Source organism: Kogia breviceps, chromosome 3, assembly GCF_026419965.1.
Source record: "Kogia breviceps isolate mKogBre1 chromosome 3, mKogBre1 haplotype 1, whole genome shotgun sequence".
In the NCBI taxonomy this organism is placed as follows: domain Eukaryota; kingdom Metazoa; phylum Chordata; class Mammalia; order Artiodactyla; family Physeteridae; genus Kogia; species Kogia breviceps.
Genome location: NC_081312.1, coordinates 28,498,992 through 28,522,493, shown reverse-complemented (window position 1 = coordinate 28,522,493; position 23,502 = coordinate 28,498,992). Strand labels below are relative to the sequence as shown.

The 23,502-nt window shown below is 41.1% G+C and overlaps 1 protein-coding gene across 43 annotated transcripts in view; it reads right to left on the bottom strand.

Moving 5' to 3' along the window:
- The window catches only part of ENTPD5 (ectonucleoside triphosphate diphosphohydrolase 5 (inactive)), a 43,798-nt gene that overhangs the window by 18,937 nt on the left and 1,359 nt on the right, over nucleotides 1-23,502 (bottom strand). For 7 of the 43 annotated variants that reach the window (XM_067028150.1, XM_067028114.1, XM_067028120.1 and 4 more), the window contains 8 exons: nucleotides 22,500-22,578; nucleotides 6,504-6,576; nucleotides 4,451-4,730; nucleotides 3,375-3,454; nucleotides 1,050-1,193; nucleotides 772-847; nucleotides 455-490; nucleotides 24-112 (listed from right to left, as the gene is read on the bottom strand). In XM_067028150.1, coding sequence (XP_066884251.1) covers nucleotides 24-112; nucleotides 455-490; nucleotides 772-847; nucleotides 1,050-1,193; nucleotides 3,375-3,454; nucleotides 4,451-4,667 — 642 coding nt within the window. In that variant the 5' untranslated portion in view covers nucleotides 4,668-4,730; nucleotides 6,504-6,576; nucleotides 22,500-22,578. Of the gene's footprint in view, nucleotides 1-23; nucleotides 113-454; nucleotides 491-771; nucleotides 848-1,049; nucleotides 1,194-3,374; nucleotides 3,455-4,450; nucleotides 4,731-6,503; nucleotides 6,577-16,548; nucleotides 16,620-21,411; nucleotides 21,549-22,471; nucleotides 22,579-23,502 lie in introns of those variants that run through there. The other 36 variants (XM_067028152.1, XM_067028121.1, XM_067028118.1 and 33 more) reach the window with 16 other exon arrangements.

The window sequence follows — 23,502 nt, the reverse complement described above, 5'->3', positions numbered from 1 at the left end:
ACCTTCATATGTATCTGACTCACCTCAAACTGCGGCAGGAATGTGATTTGGGTGGAGGCACCCCCCAGGTCCAGAGTCCCCACAGTCTCCTGGCTGCGGCCATGCAGCTGACCTGTGAATGAGAGCCAGCTCTGAACATCTTCTGCTTCCTGGACAGCCCAACACTCCTCTGTCTGCAATTTCTCTCCTGCTCTTGTCATATACTGGAGGAATTCTGTAAATACTCCACTGCTCCCCAGCCCCAAAGGCTGTCCGCAAATGCTAACCTAGAAGGACTCTTGCTGCAGCTGAGGCCTTGAAGGCAGGTAATAGACACTAACTTCCTGTCTTTCCTCCCCACCCTCCTTTTTATTAAACAAAAGAAAGAACAATACAAAGAAAAAAAAGGTATTTTTGCTCCCTGACCATGTGTGAAACCCAGTTAAGGAATTAGATAAACTTGAGAATATATTACCTGTCAGAAAATTCACAGTAACCCAAGCTAATATGCCTAAAAAAGGAGAGAAAGACAAAGATTATATCCAAAGCATTTTTTTACCCGTTCCCTAGCCCCATCTTTGCTCTTTTTCTCTCTAAATTTCATGTCTAAAGCATACATTTCCCTCTCCTCATCTTTCCATTTCCTGCTATCCCCTTCCTCTTTGCTTATTTGTTCTTCTTACTTAGTTCCTTTTTCTTCAGCACCCCCATCCCTGTTCCCAGTTCCTTTAATCAGATCTTTTATTAACCCTGGCCCTCTCCCACTAGAACATACATCAATACCTCTCTCACCTTCATAAGATCCATCCATGATGCTAACACTGTCATCTGGTACCAGGAAAGGTGACTTCTTGAAGATCTCTTTTACCTAGCAAAAAAAGAAAGAAATCTGGATTCCCTAAGGCAACAGAATAGATTTCTGCATTTTGACTGTATCCTATAATGCTTAGAAAACTACACTCTTCATTTTCCCTAGATAAAATTTTAGCAGAACTCACTCCTTTCCCCTAAGAAACTAGAGAAGGAACTAGGCAAGAAATTATTGGTTTCTTGTAAAAAACAAAAACTACCTCAAAGAGCAGAGCCTGGGCTTTCTTTTCTGGCAGTAAGCGCAGTCCCGCTGTTGCCCTCAGGACCACTGGCGTTCTCTTCCAGTGACTTCGAGGGATTGAGTCTTTGGCCACCTCTAAGAGTTCTTGAACAGTCTCAGCACCCTTCAAAAGAGATGATTCATGTATCCAGTGAACAGTTCATTTAGTGGAGCTTGTCTATTCCCTCAGCATGCTCTGGGAGAGTACTGGGAGTGAGGTGGCAGAGGGTTCCAACCCTTCTCTGCTCCATAGAGCAGAAACCTAAAGAAGTGGGCTTCTTTGAAGAAGGAGAAGCCATTTCATTTTGATTAAGTTATAATACAAATGATTCTTTCACAGTGTGGTCATTTTAATTGTTATTTTATCTCAAATAAAAATTAGCTTTGGGCTTCCCTGGTGGTGCAGTGGTTGAGAATCCGCCTGCCGATGCAGGGGACACGGGTTCGTGCCCCGGTCCGGGAAGATCCTACATGCCGCGGAGCGGCTGGGCCCGTGAGCCATGGCCGCTGAGCCGGTGCGTCCGGCGCCTGTGCTCCGCTACGGGAGAGGCCACAACAGTGAGAGGCCCGCATACCACAAAAAAAAAAAAAAAAAAAAATTAGCTTCACGGGGGAGTTCCCTGGTGGTCTAGTGGTTAGGGTTCGGTGCTCTCACTGCTGTGTCACAGTTTCAATCCCTGGTTGGGTAACTGAGATTTCATAAGCAGCGTGGCGCAGCCAAAAAAAAAAAAAAAAAAAAGAAAGAAAACAAAAATGGTATCTGATATTAAAGAATTTCATATTCATTCACTAATAACATATTTTTTAAAATTAGCTTCAGGCCAGAAAGTTGGTATGGTGAAGGAAACAAGGCTTGGAGTTATTAGACTTGTTCACTAGCCCTGTGGCCTAACAAAGGTCACTTGGCGTTCCTGGGGCTTGGTCTCCTCAGCTGTGAGATGGAGATACCATCATACAAAACTGCTGTATGCGTTAGATGAGGCAGGCTGCATGGAGCTGCCACAAAAATGCTAGCTGCAGCTGTTATTATGCTACACCTTTTATGACTTCTGCAAGGACAGAACACATCAGGTTCATTTTTGCATTACCAGCACCTATCTGCATGGCACACAGCAGATGTTCAAATTATGGTATGTTAAAAACCATTATTTTAAAGCCATTGTTTCTCTGAGTAAACATCTGTTCTGACAACACGCTGCCTCTTAATCATTATAATTATGAGCAACCACAACACAATTTTACTCTCCAAATGTCAAATCAGTTTCTAATAATGTGGTTGCTTTCAACAGCTCCTAATTTTCTAGCACATTTGCCATTTCATAACAGCAAGCTAAGAAAATAAACATCCTCTCGGTTCTTCAAGTTCAACCCATTTTTAACATCAGGTGTTCCTTTGGTTAATGATTACACTTGTGACACTGAAGAACACCTTTATATATGCTACCAAAGTTCAACATTCTGCCTTATTCTATTTTATATCATTGTGGCCTCTGACATGGGGTGCTGTATGTTGTGAGAGCTCAAATGTGAAATACAGTTATGACAGAACTCTACATTCATCTTCTATTACTGAAAATTTTTGTTGTCGTGGGTTTGGCTCAATTTCTAGAATATAAGCATGGTTCTGTGCTATATAAGGACACTCTGAAATGGAGTTCACTGGATCTATATTCCCTTAATTGCTGTGTGTATACCTCCTACCTTATAGAACTTCACAACCATTTTCTGCATCTACATTAATTGATGCAGTTAATGGCTTCAAATCAAAATCTTAAACAGTAAGTACAAAAAGTGGAGTTTCTTTTTCTTTTTTTTTTATCTTTATTGGAGTATAATTGCTTTACAATGGTGTGTTAATTTCTGCTTAATAACAAAGTGAATCAGTTATACATATACATATATCCCTGTATCTCCTCCCTCTTGTGTCTTCCTCTCACCCTCCCTATCCCCCACCTCTAGGTGGTCACAAAGCACCAAGCTGATCTCCCTGTGCTATGTGGCTCCTTCCCACTAGCTATCTATTTCACATTTGGTAGTTCTTTTTTTTTTTTTTCCATTTGGTAGTTCTTGAAAGACAGTGTTATCCCTGCATGGCCACAATCTATTTTCACACCTCCTTCTACCTGAGCCCTGGTGAGCCTGTGGTGTACAATTACTGTTATCCAGGAGATTAGCTAGGACAGAAAAGTGATCTTACACATGACCTCAATATCAGCAGTGAACAGCATGAGATATTTAACAGCAGTGGTGTGGTAAAGTTATCAAGGCATTTGAGAATCGAAACATCTAATTGTAAAAAACTCACCTTCTTAGGTTGATCTACAAAAGCAGAAAGTCCTGGATTCACAGAATCAAAAATTTCCCCTTCCAGAATCGGAAGCTGTCCTATGTTGTCCATGGAGCAAAACAGAAGAGAGATGGCTGATTATGAAAAGTTAGGCTGTTTCTGGACTTCCCTGGTGGCGCAGTGATTAAGAACCCACCTGCCAATGCAGGGGACACGGATTTGAGCTCTGCTCCAGGAAGATCCCACATGCCACGGAGCAACTAAGCCCATGCACCACAACTACTGAGCCTGTGCTCTAGAGCCCGCGAGCCACAACTACTGAGCCCGTGCACCACAACTACTGAAGCCCGCGCACATACAGCCCGTGCTTTGCAACAAAAGAAGCCACCGCAATGAGAAGCCCACACACCGCAACGAAGAGCAGCCCCAGCTCGCTGCAACTAGAGAAAGCCTGCGCACAGCAACAAAGACCCAAGGCAACAAAAAAAAGAAAAGAAAAAGTTAGGATGTTTCTGATTCTGGGCTCTGTATCATATTAACCTGCTACTTCCCCCAGCTATTCCAAGTCATCCCACCTGTGAGGAATGGCTTGCAGGAGTATTGGGTAGGGGGATAGAGGATGAAAAGTAATCACTGAGGGTCCCTTTGCCATTTCTCTGGTGGACATCTAGCTTCTACTCCTTTCCCTAGACTCTGTGTAACTTCAGGATAGAACACTGAATATTCAGAAAATGTTAATCTTCAGGGTCCCCTCATCCCCTTTTCCAAGGATGGTAGTGATCTTTCTCTCAAGACCACTCTCAATATTCCGGACCCTGGAGTAATAGTCACCTTTAGAGAAAAGGAAAGACACATTACAGCTATACTTCTTGGACACATGGGTTTCAGACTACAGACAGTCCAGATCTCTCTTAATTTCACACTGAATTAAACCCTATGTGTTCAGTTACAGTCCAAAGTATTCTCTGAAGAAAGACATTCAGTCGCTGTAAGATTCTGTAACTGACATCACACACTCTCAGCACATTTATTTCTGGGAGGAGTTGCTAAAGTATGGATTTGTCGACTCTGGTGAGGGCACCAGTTGCACGTACCTGGTAATTTCTGCACAAAGGTGTAAACATGAATTCGAGTTCCAGTGCTCCCTGCATCAAACATAATTCCATACAAGGTGCTGGCACTGACATTGATGGGGCACATGGAAGACAGGAAGACACCCTCAAACCAAGTCTGCTGGTCTCTGCGGAAGACAGTGCTGCAAACACAGGACACTACCAGCATGAAAAAGGCTGCCCCCTGGGAGATGGCCATTCTCTTCCAAGATGTAGTGAGTCTTTTGTTACAGAAGCAGTGCTGCTAACACACCTGCAGTGGCTTACAGGACAAAGACACACAAGGTTAGACCAATTGGCCTCTTTGTTTACACCTGTAAAAGAAGAAACACCCATTACAGAAATCCCACCCCTTTCCCTAAGCTGCTCCTTCTCTATTCCTAATAACCAGCACAACAAGCTAGACCAGGGTGAAATAGGCTCTTAGCACCTTTTCTGAAGAGTATCTGGCTGCAAAAGGACATTGGGATTTGAAATATATTTTCCCATGCTCTGCTTTTAATTATAGGGTGGATCTCACATACTCAAAAGCTCTCTCTGCAACCCTGCTCCTAATGTTGAATCTAATATTTTTCTTTCCATTTTGACAATTTTGTCTTTAGATCATATACTAACACTTCCTCTCTCTTTCCCTCTCTTTCTTCTTCTTCTTTTTTTTGGCCGTACTGCATGGCTTGCAGGATCTTAGTTCCCTGACCAGGGGTCAAACTGGTGCCCCCTGCAGTGGAAGTGTGGAGTCCTAACCACTGGACTGCCAGGGAATTCCCTCTTTCTTCTTTTTGACTGATAAAAAGAAGCTTCAATTTCTGAATTAAAGTTATAAAGTTATAAAAAAGTTACAAAGTCCCTGGTATTGGGGTGTTCACAGCCTTTAGAAATCAGGCCACCTGTGACAACAATATGGCCAGTGGCTTGCACATTCAACCACATTTTAAGGAAACAAATCAACTTAATTCAAAAACACTTAACTAGACCATTATGGTTTTTAAAACATCCTTCACAGGTTAGGCCATGTTATCTCCCTAAGAACTTGGAGCAGGTGGGCAAATTAAGACAGAAAGGCTCAATGACTTGTTGAAAGTCATAAAGCAGCTCAGTGGTGAGTTATGGCAAGTTACTGCCTGTATTTCTTTTTTTTTTTTTTTTTTGGTATGCGGGCCTCTCACTGTTGTGGCCTCTCCCATTGCGGGGCACAGGCTGCGGACGTGCAGGCTCAGCGGCCATGGCTCACGGGCCCAGCCTCTCCGCGGCATGTGGGATCTTCCCGGACCAGGGCCCGAACCCGTGTCTCCTGCATCGGCAGGCGGATTCTCAGCCACTGCGCCACCAGGGAAGCCCTGCCTGTATTTCTTAACATGTCCTTAGCAGGACAAAAAACTTATAAGTGCTCAGCACTGTTTGTTCTGGATTTGTATATCATGTAGGTTGGGTACAAATGATGCAGAAAACCTAGAATGAGATACATGGAAAAATGTCTCCTGCATAGGCTATATTTTCTCCTGGTATTAATGAAGAATGCCGTATCTATCCTCTAAGATTTAAGGCTTCCTTAATTGCCCTTTATGTACTTTGCTCAAAACAGTTTTGGGTCTTCTGATCCAGCTTTCACCTCTGAGTCATAGCTACTAGTTAAACAAGATCTAATTCCAAAGTCCCCAAATCTCTAACAGAATACTTGGTATATTTGGAGTACAGATTGAGGATCCTTAATCATTCTCAGGTTTGTTGATCTCCCAGGGTTCATTTTATCAAAATGCCTCCCTTCCCAGGTGACATGTCATATAAAATATAAAGCTAATTAAAGTTAATTGCATTTGGAATGTAAAACTATTTAAAATAACTAGAGTTGTTCTGAAGTACCTCAAAGGCAGAGTTAGAATTATCAGTTTGAGCACTCTTCAAGGCTGAACTTCTGTTGTTAAAAATGAGAGCTACTGGCTAAGGAAAGGAAAACTTAGAATCTCAAACAAAGGAAGCTCATCTCAGGAAATCAACCACTGCAACAGGGCAGCTGCCTGGCCAGATTCATACTCACATCTTAAATCATTCCCTTCGGTGGATTCTTCTTTTACGGCAACTAGGCTGGTCATGTAGATCAATCTAAAGAACTAAAAAAAAAAAAAAAAAAAAAAACCTTTCAGATTCTGAGTATTAACAGATCATTGCCTTGTTCAAAGCTCAAACCATATTCCACATTCTCAAGAAGTGTATTTAGGGGCTCTCCAGTCACCAGCCTGCTTCCATCACTATGACTGATTCCACAGCAACTTCTTCAGGGCTCACTCATATTTTCTCTATTATTGTGGTTTCTGAAAAAAAATTGCTCCAGCTTCTGTTTCCATTAAGCAAACATTTGTTTTCTTCCAAAAGAAATTTCAAGGAGAAAAAAGCATAATAGGTATCTGTTTTCATGAAGTGAAAACTGCAGAGTCATACCAGGTGTTCAGTGTAAACTAAACAGTAGATTTTAGAAAAAGCAAAGGATGAACACATAAAACGCACCTTCTGCTCTCAACCCTTACCTTCTAACACCACTTCCAATCTCATTTTTAAGATTAGCTACTTTAAGGATGGTATCAGAAAGGATTACAACTTAGAGCACATATAAAGGTGCACTATTTTACATGACACAGCCTACAAGGCTTGCTCAAACGTCCCCTTCTCAGAGAGTCCTTCCTTGTCTACTATATTTAACATCGCAACCCACCTGGTCACATGTAAGTCTTCTACCTTCCTTCCCTGTTTATTTTTCTCCACAGCACTTCTCACCTTCTAATACACTATACAATTTAATAGTGGCACATAGTAAGTGTTGAATATATACCCTGAAGGGATGAACAGTGATCCAGTGACTCAGGGACTGTATCTCATCCATTTAATAAGAATAGCTGACTTCTTTCCAAAAGGAGATTAACTACCCACCCATGGGAAGATCATGATTCCAAACTTCAAAGATGGATTGTTTCTCCCAATGTGTTAATTATATACAAAGTTTTATACGCTACTCAAAATAATGTACATAGACTGGAGAGTATATATCAGTATATTTAAATCCACTCCTTTCAGAATTGGTCTTCTCAATCTCTCTGGCTATCTCCTTATTCACCCCCAACAAAGCCCTCTCTTCAATTCTTTTGAGACTTTGGTGCCAGCTAGGGTTTGTCACTATGCCCATCTCCTTCTAAGGTCTTTTCAGTGCATCTTTGTCTCTGTAGTAAACACCAGTCCTTCCCCCTCAGCCTCCCCAGAGCATCACACTCTGGATTCCCTTCTTCCATGTCACCCAGAGCTTGAGTCCACAATCCCACAGGACGTGGGACCCACCTGTGTGCTCACCTGCTCGTGTCTGCCTGATCTCTGTGAATCCTTGCTTTCACTGTTGGTTGCCTTTTGCTCTTTGCTCCTATTTCAGCCTTTCTGAATCAAGCTAGCTTCATGAATCACGTTCACCTTTGTGCTAGTTTGCAACTAACACATGGCATTCTAACTCACTCCCTTCTGTATCCTTCATTCCTTCCTTATCCACCTTTTTTCTGAGTCTACATGATTATCTGGTTCATCTACTTTTATAATAGTTAAGTGCCAACTGACAGAATTACTGCCTATAGGGCTGAAGTTGCTGAGGAACTGAATTCAGTGTTGTTTTTACACAGGAGATTATAATTAATGTTTTTACAACATTATTTAATAATGTTATGTTTACAATTAAAAATATGTAACCATATAAGAATATTATTGATTCATGTTTTTACAACAATAGCCCAATAGCAGAGAAGTGAACAGCACAACTCAATAGCTTCCATCCTTGAGATGAACTTAGAAGGCTGGCATTGAATTATCTAATTAATAAGCATCACTGAGTTTCTAATATATACCAGACACTGTGCTAGCTTCTAGATACAAAAGAGAATTCAAATATAGGCCCAGCTCTTGAGATCTCAGCTTACTAGAAGAAAGACAAACCGACAGCTATCATGTACTGTGGCAAGTTCTCTGACAGAACTATGCACAGGGTATAACAGGAATGGACATAAGGGACAAGTAACTCATCTTAGGAGAAGGATGGAGGTGAAAGGGAGTGGGAGGCTTTTTAAGGGACGAGAGGCATAACCTGAGTCCTGAATCAGAGACAGGAATTACCCTGGGGAAGTGACACAGGAGAACCATATGAGAACTTCAAATATTAAGAGTTCAGTATGGCTGGAATGTAGAGGTGTACCAGAATAAAGAGGACAGGTGTTGAGAAACCATTGTTCTGGAGGCATCAAATTAGATTTCCAAATGAGTGGACTTGTCTCCCTTATACAGTTCCATGGTGACACTTGACAGTTATTTATGGCTTTCTATTCCTTCCTTAAGCAAATATCAATATTGACTGACCTGAATAAAATGACAGTATTTCCCAACAGTGTAGAATAATGGAATGAGAGAGGTGACTAGAAAGGTCTCTACCAAAACGTCTGAAAACACAGAAATGTGAAAGTGCCCACTGCCAATTCTTCTGAGTCCCAGAGCATAGCTGGCTTTAACCAAGTTAAAAATTAAACATAAAGCAAGTTTAAAGTGTAACTAGAATGAAATTTTTAAACAATAAGCTGAACCATGGGAATGGATTAGCCAAAACACCCAGAGCATAAGTTAGCCAAGCAAAGTAAAACCAAGGTGGGTCTAATAAGGTAAGTCTGAGACAGAGTTCAGCACGGTAAGCAATGCCTCATTTGAGGATGTAACTTGGGACTTACATACCTGATACCAAGGGCCAGGGCCCTGGAACATTTTGTTATTTAAAGGGTGTATAGGCGAAGGTACATAATATCTTTTGTATTTCTAAAGCCAAGTACTAAGCCGGAAACATGTCAGACATGAGGAAATACGTCCTAAATGGACTTGGTACAATTGGGCTAATGGTATCTGCAGACAGGAGCGCTGGGGTAGGGGCCACCCTCTTTCCCAGTGTCTTACTATGGCTATGTATCACATCCATAACTCCCATTTCCCCTCCAAAGCAGCCTATAGGAGTGCTATTCTAGGAACTCTATTTATTCACATATTCATTCATTCATTTAGCCATTCCAGAAATTATCAGTTGCCTAGTGCTACTTATAAATACAGCAGGCAAAGATGAATCATCTTAGACCTGCCTTTTAAGAGACTACTGTAGGGCTTCCCTGGTGGCGCAGTGGTTAAGAATCCACCTGCTGATGCAGGGGACACGGGTTTGAGCCCTGGTCCGGGAAGATCCCACATGCTGTGGAGCAACTAAGCCCGTGTGCCACAACTACTGAGCCTGTGCTCTAGAGCCCATGCTCTGCAACAAGAGAAGCCACCACAATGAGAAGCCTGCGCACCGCAGCGAAGAGTAGCCCCCGCTCGTCGCAACTACTAAAGAAAGCCCGCGTGCAGCAATGAAGACCCAATGCAGCCAAAAATAAAGAAATAGGGGCTTCCCTGGTGGCGCAGTGGTTGAGAATCCGCCTGCCGATGCAGGGGACACGGGTTCGTGCCCCGGTCCGGGAAGATCCCACATGCCGCGGAGCGGCTGGGCCCGTGAGCCATGGCCGCTGAGCCTGTGCGTCCGGAGCCTATGTTCCGCAACGGGAGAGGCCACAACAGTGAGAGGCCCGTTTACCGCAAAAAAAAAAAAAAAAAAAAAAGAAATAAATTTTTTTTAAAAAGAGAGACTACAGTAAACAGGAAAAAAATACATGTCCATTTAATTACCTTTGTAAAGTTAAAATGTGACAAGTACCACAGTTCCATGCTCTGAGATTTCAAAGCAGGGAGAGACTACTTCCAGCTGGGATGATCAGAGAAGGCCTTGTGAAAGCGGTGGCATTTGAGGAGGGTACTGAAGAGAGGAACTAGGGACAGGAGAGGAGCGCTTTTCCAGAAAAAGAAATAATATGAATCAAGCCACAATGCAGAAAGGGGATGGGGATAGTAAACAGAGCAGTTTGACTAACTGTAGTAGAAAATAAAATTGTAAAGGCAAACTGAGGTCAGATAGTACAACACACCAAATACTCAGCTAAGGAATTTAGACTTTACTTTGCAGGTGATGGGAAGCCATTGAAAATTTTGAGCAAGGGAGTGTCACAAATATGAATCTGGCAGTTACATGTAAGAAGGATTAGGGTGGGGAGCCTTGGTAGCTTCCACTCACTTGTCTAATTCTACAAGTGTTTACTGGTGCCTACGAAGTACTAGGTGCCAGAGAATTAAAGATGAATAAATAGACTTTTAAATTCAAGATTCTCAGAGTATGGCAGAGGTGACAGATACATATACAAATAACCACATCTTTTAAAGTTAATAACAAAATTGCTAAAGGAGCCCAAAGCACAGATGACTAAGTCTACCTAGAGGATTAGGAAAGGCATTGGGATGACATTTAAACTGATTATGAAAAATGAGCAGAAGCACCTACATAAATGACAGAGACAAAGAGCAGAGGGACCACAGAGAGGTGAAAACAGAGAGCAGGGAGGTCACAGATAGTCTGATTTCAGTTTAAATTTCCTCAAGGATTTTCTGTCATATGGATTTGAGAAACAAAATGAAAACCAAAAAATAGAAGATTAGAGGGGAAGAGGTATAAGAAGGTTAGCATTTAATGCAGAGGAAAGACTGTGGCCAAAGGAAAACAATCTGAGGTAATAATAATAATAGCAGCTATTATTTCTTGAGATCTTAATATCTGCCAAGCACTATGTGAAGTATTTTACATAGATTATCTCATTTAATCTCACAATAACACCCTGTGAGGTAGTTCTATTATTAACATCCCCATTCTAGAAATAAGAAAACTGAGGCTTAAGTAATTTAAGACCACACAGTAGATAAGTGAAAAGAGCCAGAAATCAAACCCAGATGGTCTAATTCCAGAGCCCACAGTTTTAATTGCTAGGTCACAGGAAAGGTCAGCCAGTGTGGTACTAGGGAAAGGCAGCTATGGGGGTGGGGAAGATAGCGCAGAGCAGAGAAAGATGGTCAAAGACTGGCATCAGATGTGAAAGTCTTACAGTAGCTTGATCTCTTTCCTGTGCATGACCAAGAGCTTTTGATCTATTTCCTGCTGGTCTATCTTTATTACATTTCCAGAATCTGACCATTTCTGACCACTTCCACCACCACTGCCTTGGCCGGAGCCGCCATCATCTGTCATATGATTTACTCTAATATTGTCCTAACAGATCTCTCCTTTTACCCTGACTCCCCTAGAGTCTATCTTTAACAAGCAACTAAAGTCATCCTTTTCAAATATAAGTTAGAGCATGTCTCTCTTCTGCAAAGTCCAGCAATGACTTCCCATTTCCCTCAGAGTAGCAAGGTCCAAACAACAGCCTTCACGGATCCACCTGCTCTGCCTCCTACCCCATTACCTCTCTGACCTCATCTACTAACAGTTTTCACCTCACTCAGCCCACCCGCACCCTGTGCTTAAACGTCACACATGCTTCTGCCTTATGGCCTTTGCTCTAGCTGTCCGCACTGTCTGGAACAATCTTTTCCTATATATCCACTTGATGAATTCCTGCAATTCCTTCAAATCACTGTTCAGATGCCGCTTCCATGTAGGGGCCTATCTTTACTACTCTAACCACTCTCCCTCACTGTCCCCTACCTCCATCTGCTTTCTCAACACCCCCTTACACTGGTCTACTTTTTTTCTCCACACCACTTATCAATTCTAACATACTATAGAGATTATTTATCATGCTTACTATCTGTGCTTCTCTGATAGAATATAAGCTCCTTGAGAGCAGAAATCTTTTTTTTTTTTTTTTTTTTGCGGTACGCGGGCCTCTCACTGCTGTGGCCTCTCCCGTTGCGGAGCACAGGCTCCAGACACGCAGGCCCAGCGGCCACGGGCCCAGCCACTCCGCGGCATGTGGGATCTTCCCAGACCGGGGCAGGAACCTGTGTCCCCTGCATTGGCAGGCAGACTCCCAACCACTGCGCCACCAGGGAAGCCTAGAAATCATTTTTTGTTTTGATGTAGCCCAAGCACCTAGAAGAGTGTCCATCTAGGAAGGTGCTCAATGAGAAGTGACAACAGGAATAAAGAGCAAAGTGACATAAAAAGGGAGAATACTTTCATAAATAGTTAAATTTTTAAGAAAGAATGTAATGATTAATGAATACCTATTCATTTTGTTTTAGGAGAAGCTATAATTTTCTTTTTCTGAATCTATTAGTTCTATAGCTAAATTCAATCTCTCTAACCAAACACATTCAACTGTGAAAACTGTGATAAAGTGATTTTCAAAAAAAAATCTAAAAGATAGTAAACACTGTTTACATTGTCCAAATTCTCTTCTACATATCTCACCAATAAATATTTCAGGATACTGTACCTTAGTTATCTATTGCTGCACAACAAATAATACCCCAAACTTAGTTGCTTAGAATGACAATAAACATTTATTATCTCATAGTTTCTACAGTTCAGGAATTTGGGAGTGGCTTAATTTGACAGTTCTGGCTCAGGGTCTCTCATGATACTGTAGTCAAGATGCAGGCTGGGACTGCAGTCATCTGAAGGCTTAGATAAGGCTGAGGACCCATCTCCAAGATGGCTCACTCAATGGTTGGCAAGCTGATCTTGGCTGTTGTAAAAAAGTCTCAGTTGCTTCCCACATGGACTCTCCATAGAGCCTTAAATGTCTTCACAATGTGCTGGCTGGCTTCCTCCAGAGTGGGCAATCCGAGAGAGAGCAATGAAGAAGCAGCAATGCTTTGTACAACCCTTCAGGTCATACACTATCATTTTCCCCATATTCCATTGGTCATACACACCAATGATGATGAAATGTGCAAGAGGACTACACAAGGGCACAAATACTAGGAGGTGAAGATCAATGGAGCCATCTTGGAGGCTGGCTACTGCCAGTTATAACCAGTATTTGTATAGTATTTTGTATCCAGCTTTTTCTTTCCAGTTTATATATATTCCTATTAACACAACTTACATACTTCTTGCTTTAGAAACTATATGTTATTCCAATGATATTAACTCTTTTTTATAAATTTATTTATTTATTTATATTTTATTTTTGGCTGTGTTGGGTCTTCATTGCTGTGTGAGGGCTTTCTCTAGTTGCGGCGAGCAGGGGCTACTCTTTGTTGTGGTGCACAGGCTTCTCATTACGGTGGCTTCTCTTTGTTGCAGAGCACAGGCTCTGGGCGTGCAGACTTCAGTAGTTGTGGCTCACGGGTTCTAGAGTGCAGGCTCAGTAGTTGTAGCGCACGGAGTTAGTTGCTCCATGGCATGTGGGATCTTCCCGGACCAGGGCTAGAACCCGTGTCCCCTGCATTGGCAGGTGGATTCTTAACCACTGTGCCACCAGGGAAGTCCCTCCAATGATATTAACTCTTAAAAATTAAAAATGTCATAGACTTTTTTTTTTTTTTTTTTGTGGTACGCCGGCCTCTCACTGCTGTGGCCTCTCCCGTTGTGGAGCACAGGCTCCAGACGCGCAGGCTCAGTGGCCATGGCTCACGGGCCCAGCCGCTCCGCAGCATGTGGGATCTTCCCGGACTGGGGCACGAACCCGTGTCCCCTGCATTGGCAGGCGGATTCTCAACCACTGCGCCACCAGGGAAGCCCTAGACTTTTAACTGCTCTGGAAATATCATGTCCCACCACTTGAAGCCATTCATTTTTTCTGTTACAGTCCCAATATTTTACTTAAGGAAAAGAATTAAAGTCAGAAAAACTACAACTCAAACAATATCCTGCTTGTTTCTAAGAGTGAAAATGAGTTTAAATACTTGAATAAAAGTCAGATAATTTTAGAAAAGAGTAGGAAGAAAAGAAGTGATTACAGACATCAGTTAATAACTGAATAATAAAAATTAAATACTAAATCAAGGAAGATACAGAGTGAAAATATATTAACAGAAGAGCAACTTTCTTCATGCTACATACAGAAAAAAAATTCTAATACAATAGTAGTATTAATAATTAATACTTAGGAAACTGCCTGCCAATGCAGGGGACACGGGTTGGAGCCTTGGTCCAGGAAGATCCCACATGCCGCGGAGCAACTAAGCCTGGGCGTCACAACTACTGAGCCTGCGAGCCACAACTACTGAGCCCGTGTGCCACAACTACTGCAGCCCACATGCCTAGAGCCTGTGCTCCACAACGAAGAGAAGCCACCGCAATGATAAGCCTGCACACCGCAACAAAGAGTAGCCCCCGCTTGCCGCAACTAGAGAAAGCCCGTGCACAGCAACGAAGACCCAAAGCAGCCAATAAATAAAAATAATTAATACTTAGGTACTGAAGAGATATTTGGTAGAAAGGGATAAGACTGACAACTGGCACAGATTTGAAAACCACTGAAAAATTTTATAACAAGCATTTTTCAAATATTAACTAGATAAAGAAAGGTTTATTAAAAAAACCAACTTTTATTAGATTGCTGCCAAGGAGCTATAAGACCTGTGAGCATGGAAACTACAGGGAAGAGACAGAAGAGGAAGAATTTCCCAATAATATGAGTTGTCTCATGTTGGTAGGGAGAGGAGAATTCTTGCCCCAAGGACTCAGCCCAAATCTGATCACATTGTCCAAGTGGATTCACAAATCAGAAGGCTGGTTGAATGAGATTTCTTTCAAGGTCCCTTCAACACTAAGATCAAATACTCTCTCAATAAAGGAATTGGAATTGGTAATTACCAACAAATATAAACAGATTACTTCTTTCAGTACTTTATTCCACTTTAATAAAAACATCATTAGACATGTGTCAAGAAGGCCCACTCTGTACAATGAACCATCTGAGTCTTATACTGAAATGAGGTCAGGCAGTGCATGATTTCATTGTTCATTGTTTCAGGCTTGACTTAGCTACAATAATCCACATAGGGAAAGCTGTTGCTACTGCTGCCTCACTTTCCTCACAAGTCACAAGGCCTTTTCTTCCCTATTCATTAAAAGTAGAAAGTCCTTTAGGTAAGAAGATACTATTAATCAGGAGGGGATTAATATTGCCCCAATGAGCAAATATAATGAAAATCTAAGGTGATAAACTATCTCTGCCTCCAAACCCATATCCACCATGGGAGGTACTTATTTGCAGAAGAGGAATTGCAAGGATTAGTGCCATGTGTCACTGTTTATACTAGAGTTTGTGGGAAGAGAAGTGAAAACATATTTTCCCTTTCTTGTTATGAACTGAAAAACAGCTACTCCTTCAAACATGTTGAATCAGTATGAAAAACTTGAGAAAGGCAAATATTACAATGATACCTCATGTATAAACCAAGGAATAGGGGAGCCATATAAGTACATTTCCTCAAATGTGTCTTTTTAAAAAAACATTTATTTATTTATTTATTTAGGCTGCACCAGGTCTTAGTTGCGGCACACAGGATCTTCACTGCTGCACGCGTGATCTTTTAGTTGAGGCATGCGGACTCTTAGTTGTGGTGTGTATGTGGGATCTAGTTCCCCGACCAGGGATCGAACCTGGGCCCCCTGCATTGGGAGTGCCGAGTCTTACCGACTGGATCAGCAGGGAAGTCCCTCAAATATGTCTTTACAATATTTCTTCTCTAAATACCTTAACATTTTTATTTTAATAGTGTTTGGTAAAAATGTTTCTAAAGTGACATACTTTATTTATGGTTCAGAGTTATGATTATGATCATCAGCTATATTTTTCTGTAAACTTGGGATGCCTTCAGGGACTATAGGTCTGTAGGACTGTTTGCCCTTCTGCCAACTAATAGTCGCAGATTGCTATGCTTTTTGAGCTAGTTTTCCTTGACATCATACTATCTATTATCTCTGATCAGTGTTATCATGTGCCTGACTCCTTCAATAAGCTGCCATCATCTAATTTTTAAAAATCTTTTGTGGGATATGAACCAGAGAGCCATAATCATTAGACTTTTATGTCAACTTACACAAATGAGGGCCTCTCCAACAAATAAGGGTTGTGGAATCTGTGACAGCTTTTACTGGCTCATTGATCCCTTTCCATTTACTATGAGCTCTCAGCTAGAAATAAGAAAGCATAAATCTGACCTATGAAAAAGTAGGGTATTACTTTATATAGGTTACTTACCAATATCTTCTTTTCCTTCTAGGCTTTCCGCTTTGTTTCCCTCAACTAATGTTGAACAACACTTTTTCAACCTATAGAAGATGGACATGGATACTCATAAGACCAAAGTTCTCTTTTTTTCTCTCTTGTCAGTATGCCTATTTTTGATTCAATTATCTCTTTTTGCATTTCTGTTTCCAATCTATTCAGGCTCTGGAAACCAGATCACCAAGTTAATCTCCTAACTTGTAGTCTAGTACTCTTGGGCTCTTTCTCCTCTTTCACAATTTCTTTTCAAACTACAACTGCAGCCATTCTAATAAAATCACTTGTTTACAAAATCAGCAATAACAAGGGGAGGCAAGGCACACTCCCTCTGAAAGCTAGAGTACATTTCTGTGTAAATGTATGTGTGCACATGTATTGGGGGGCCGTGATTAAAGAGCTAATCCATACACAAAGTACATAAGTTTATGCACTTTGTGAGGTCTTTTTTTTGGCTGTGAAGAACTCAATTACCAGTTGTGTGTTCCACAATGTGATCGAGAGTGGCACTATTACATAATGAGTATGTGGTTAAAAGGGACTAAGCCAATCCCAGTCCTAGGTACATATGCACAAGATTAAAAACAGGGACTCAAATAAATATTTCTATACCAATGTTCACTGCAGCATTATTCACAACAGTCAGAAGTGGAAAAAGCGCAAGTGTCCATCAACAGATGCATAGATAAACAATATAGTATACACAAATACAATGGAATATTATTTAGCTACAAAAAAGAAGTTCTGATACATGCTACGACACTGATGAACCTTGAAAATGTTACGCTAAGACACACACAAAAAATATGATTCCATTTACATGAAATATCTAGAATAAGCAAATTCAGAGACAGAAAGGAGATTAGAGTTTACCAGGGGTTGGGATGAGGGGAGAATGGAAATTACTGCTTAACAGGTCCACAGTTTTTGTTTCGGGTGATGAAAAAGTTTTGTAAATAGATAGTAGTGATAGTTGTAAAACACTGAGTATATAACACATACCACTGAATTGTATACTTAGAATGGTTAAAATGACAATTTTTATGTTATATATATTTTACCACAGTTACAAAAAATTTTTCTTTAAAAGCAGAGGGAACCAAGCACTGCAAACATAAGATCATAAGAGAAAAAACTTTGGCTACTATCTCAACAGAGCAACAGTTATGACAATGTTCATCCCTGAACTACCTCATGAGCAAATTATGACTTAAATTCTGAAGGGTGGTACTGATACTCAGAAAATGCCTTTGAGCATCTGAGTTTATATAGTATATTCTATTCTCCCAGAAAGAGAAAGTTAAACTTACCAATGCAACATAAACCTGAAAATTATACATTTAAGAGAGGATGTGAACAATGTTATAAATTCTAATTATAGGGCCTCCAAAGCAAACATTTTCAAGAAAGGTCTTCTTACATTTTGTTTACAACTTCAATGCTTCTCCAGGTATTCCCTTGGTATCCTAGGATGGAATGAGTGGTATCTACCCCTAAGCATGCAATCTTGACAATATTTCTATTAAATTTTCCTTTTAAAAACACTCATATTGTGTACATGCTAATACACTCAACTCAAAACGAGACACCTCAAACTGGCACCTCCAAACATCTCCCTTCCTCCATGCCCCCGCCCCATACAGAGACGGTTAAATGGATCCTCTAATTTCCTGTCTTTGTTAATGGCACCACAAACTTCCTAATTCACAACTCAAAATCTTCATCATCTTTGAATTCTCCTCGTTCATACCCAATCTCTTATCAAGGATTGACGATTTTTGCTTTGCAGTATCTTTCCCAACTCTTTCTTCCTTCCTAGCTTCTTGCTGATATCTAAAGTCTGGCCTTTATTACTTCAGATTTGGACTGCTATAGCCTCTTAACTGGTCTTCCAGTCACCAATGTCTCTCTTCTCAAACCCATACGCTACTATCTTCCTAAATACTACTTTCATCATTTTCTCACTAGACTGTAACCCATATCATGGCAGGGGTTCTCACCTTTGAGAATGTTCTCACCTTTGAGAACACTGCATAACCTGGCATGTGCAATGGTTAGTTACTTCATCAATGTTTGTTGAAAGAATTAATGAATATATAAGTCACATCACTTTCCTTCTGAAAACTTTCATCAATTTCCCAGTCACAAAAGTTACAAACTCAAATACTGAAATACCTACTGGGGTCAGGCAGAAAACGTAAGTAAGTAAAGGTGTGTGTAATCAACAGGAAGTTGTGGGGACTGTGTAAACTGGAAAGCACATGTCCCATCTTGTCCCATCTAAAGGGTAAGTTGCTTGCTGTTCCCACAAATTGCTGCCATGATGAAATACAGGCTCAGTATTGCCAGGTCTTCTGATTTTTCAAAATAAGCTAAAAGCACAGATTTCTATGTAGAATCTGGCTTTTTAACTAGTGACAACTAATTCTATTAAAAAAACAAAAACAAAACTCAAAAAACCACCATGCAGGCCAAACAAAACATATCTGTGGGCCAAATCCAGCTCTCAAGTTTCAAGCTGGTGACTCTGCTCTGTAGGATTAAAAGACAAACTTCTTGCCTAACATTCTAAGTCCTTCTAAGTCCCAGGCTACCTTAACCAAAGTTTTTTGCCCACTACTTTCATACAAGAACCCTTTGCTCTAAGCACACACCAGAGCCACCTGGAGGGCTTGCTAAAACATAGATTGCTGGGGGACTTCCCTGGTGGTCCAGTGTCTAAGACGCTGCACTCCCAATGCAGGGGGCCTGGGTTCAATCCCTGGTCAGGGAACTAGATCCCACATGCCTCCAAGCAAAGATCCTGCACACCACAACGAAGATCCCACGTGCTGCAACTAAGACCCGGCACAGGCAAATAAATAAATAAATATTTTAAAACAACAACAACAACAAAACACAGATTGCTGGACTTCACTGTCAGCATTTGCAACTCAATAGGTCTCAAGTTGGGACTGAGAATCTGCATTTCTAACAAGTTACCAGATGATGCTGATACTACTGGTGCGTGGACCACACTTTGGGAACCGTTGCTCTAGTTAAATTACTCCTTGTCTCAAGCACACACTGATTTTGCTCATTTGTTCTACCCTCCCAGAAAGCCTTCCCTTTTACTTTCGGCCTACCTCCTCCTGTAAACTTTCTGACAGTCTTTCATGCCTCCAAATTCCTGTAGCACTTAGGGTCCATACCATCTCCGCTTTATCCATCACTGCTTGGTGATTTTTATTGTTAACTGTTTGTGCATAGCTTCCAATGAGGAAGCTATGTGTATTGTGTTTTCTCAGAGGTCAATGTCCAGGTCAGCACCTTATACACCTGACTGTAAGCCACCTGAAGGCAGGGCCCTGTCTTGTCTCCCACTGTATCCCTCAAGCTATCAGAGCCTGGTATTCAGTTGGTACTGTACCTACTAAACATTTCTTAAATGAATGAACATTTGACAGATCCATGAAATGAAAATTCAGATAAGCAGGCTTGAAATTTGAGTATATAACTTTTTTTTCTTTAATTAATTAATTTATTATTTATTTGGCTGTGTCGGGTCTTAGTTGCGGCATGCAGGATCTTTGCTGCAGCACAGGCTCTTTGTTGCAGCAAGCGGGATTCTCTCTAGTCGTGGCACAGGGTCTCCAGAGCACGTGGGCTCAGTAGTTGTGGCGCATGGGCTTAGCTGCCTTGCAGCACGTGGGATCTTAGTTCCCCGACCAGGGATCGAACCTGCGTCCCCTGCATTGGAATGCAGATTCTTAACCACTGGACCACCAGGGAAGTTCCGGTACATAACTTTTCTTAAAGAACTGACTTTAAGAGGGGAAAGTGGTGGGTGGTGGTGGTGGTGGTGGTGGGATGAATTGGGAGATTGGGATTGACATGTATACACTGATATGTATAAAACGGATGACTAATAAGAACCTGCTATAAAAAAAATAAATAAATTCAAAAAAAACCTCACCTAACTTTAAGTCCTGTGTAATGGTTTTGTCAGAAAGGACAACTAATAAAAATTGAATATTTTGCAAATAAATTGCCAATAGACAATAATCTGTGGTAACAGATTCTGTATATAAGTAAAACAGTGAATGTTAAACTGATTTGAAAATTTATAAGATTAAATCCTTTATCTCCAGGATTCCTTATCCTCTGTAGGGATGTGAACTAGTCATTATATTGTTAGGGGAACCTCTGACTGCTGCTCACCCTGGCCAGGCACCACAGTAACCATTTGCATGAGTTATATTGTGACAGGAGGTCCTGGTAAGGAATGCGGAACTAACAAGCCACCACAAACTGGAAGAATTCGGGAAAGGTCAAAAGAAGAGAGGAGACACCAGTCCATATGTCCTACCAACCTCCCAGAATCCTCCTCACTGGAATCCATCTTGGCTGAGTGATGTGTGTGCCACCAGGAAGGACGCTGAGTCACAGTGACTGGCCAGAGACAACCCAGAAACTAACCCCATTACCATAAAACCTGAGACTACGAGCCACGTGGCACAGCAGTTTTCCTGGGTTCCCTTACCCTCCTGCTCTCCACCCGGGTGCCCCTTCCAAATAAATCTCTTGCTTTGGCAGCACATGTGTCTCCTCAGATAATTCATTTCTGAGTGTTAGACAAGAGCCCACTCTCGGACCCTGGAAGGCATCCCCCTTCCTGCAACAATATCACAAGATGATAGTTATTTAATAGAATTCTATATTTGTACTACATATAATGAAACAGTAGGATGAAAGTAACTCTCCATGATATTCAGAAATATTTATCAGCCTCCTTCAGATGACAATAAATGCATCCAAGATTCTAAAGGGTATGTGAAAACAAAACCAAAAACTGTTCACCTGGTCTCTTCTACTTATAAAACAGCATCAGCTATCAGGCAACTTCAAGGATGATTTATGAGTAGAAACTCGGTCTCCAAGCTAAACCAGAATAAACTCACAGATGACTTTAGAGGGTAAACCCAATTCTGGAACTACTGAAAGAAAAAATTAGAAATAATATGTATTTTGAGATACAATCCTAAGTTCTTATTTGGCTTTTTGAGCAACTCCACACTTGATGGTATTACAATCAATGGGACAAGAGAAAAGTTAACATCTTTTGGCAAAGACAGAAAATCCAATTCAGGAAAACAAAACAAAACCAACCCAGGGGCAAATGAAGTACATTTACAGCTTTAGAACTACCACATGACCCAGCCATCCCACTACTGGGCATGTACCCTGAGAAAACCATAATTCAAAAACAGTCATGTACCAAAATGTTTATTGTAGCTCTATTTACAATAGCCAGGACATGGAAGCAACCTAAGTGTCCATCAACAGATGAATGGATAAAGAAGATGTGGCACATATATACAATGGAATATTACTCAGCCATAAAAAGAAACGAAATTGAGTTATTTGTAGTGAGGTGGATGGACCTAGAGTCTGTCATACAGAGCGAAGTAAGTCAGAAAGAGAAAAATAAATACCGTATGCTAACACATATATATGGAAGCTAAAAAAAAAAAGTCTTGAAGAACCTAGGGGAAAGACGGGAATAAAGACACAGACCTACTAGGGAATGGACTTGAGGATACGGAGAGGGGGAAGGGTAAGTGGGGACAAAGTGAGAGAGTGGCATAGACATATATACACTACCAAATGTAAAACAGATAGCTAGCGGGAAGCAGCGCATAGCACAGGGAGATCAGCTCGGTGCTTTGTGACCACCTAGATGGGTGGGATAGGGAGGGTGGGAGGGAGGGAGATGCAAGAGGGAAGAGATATGGGGACATATGTATATGCATAACTGATTCACTTTGTTATAAAGCAGAAACTAACACACCATTGTAAAGCAATTACACTCCAATAAAGATGTTTAAAAAAAAAAAAAAAAAGATAGCAGAGATGTTACCTCACATCCAGATACTTGCCCTACCTACCAGGACCATAATGATCTTGTCTGCACGAGGATTCAGCCGAGACACTCCACATTTCTATGCTGACCAGGAACCATGCAAACTGGGCAAAAAAAGAATTACAAAACCAAGTCAATAAAACACTAAGTGCTTATCCCAAGTTTTAAAAGCATTAGCATTCTAAACAATAAAACAAAGCATGGGACTTCCCTGGTGGCACAATGGTTAAGTATCCGCCTGCCAATGCAGGGGACACGGGTTCGAGCCCTGGTCCGGGAAGATCCCACATGCTGCAGAGTAACTAAGCCCGTGTGCCACAACTACTGAGCCTGCGCTCTAAAGCCCGTGCTGTGCAACGAGAGGCCACCACAGTGAGAAGCCCACGAACCACAAGGAAGAGTAGCCCCTGCTCACCACAACTAGAGAAAGCCCGCACACAGCAACAAAGCCCTAACACAGCCAAAAGTAAATAAATAAATCACATAAAACAAAGCAAATTTATTCAGCGAAATAAACTTCATAGTAAAACTACCTACAAGAAAGTATGAAAGGAAATGCTACCAGATGAATTGCTAAATAGCAACTTCCTACTCTACTATCTGTACCACTGGATGTTTTTTACAAACATATGACTGAATAATAACATCCAGTTTTTTGGCAGAGAATGTGGAGGTTCAGAAGACTACAGATTCTAGAACTACATCTATTACAGTGTGAATCTGGGCATTTCTTAGTCGTATTCAAGTTACAACAGCTTTAACTACAAAATCAAACTTAAAGTCAATAAAAATATGCTGTATAATAAAATAACTATAATGTACATGTAAGGAAAGTATTATGCATATATATTAAGAAATAATCTTGTTACAGTCAAATTTTCATGTTTATAAATGAGTCTACAGACAACAAAAGTTTTGGACTGACTTTCATATTCACAGTAACCAATTTTTTAGAATGAATTTCGAATGTAAGGCCTCTGACAGAAGATGCCCTACCCTCTCTTTTCTGCAAGTTATCAATAGGGTGC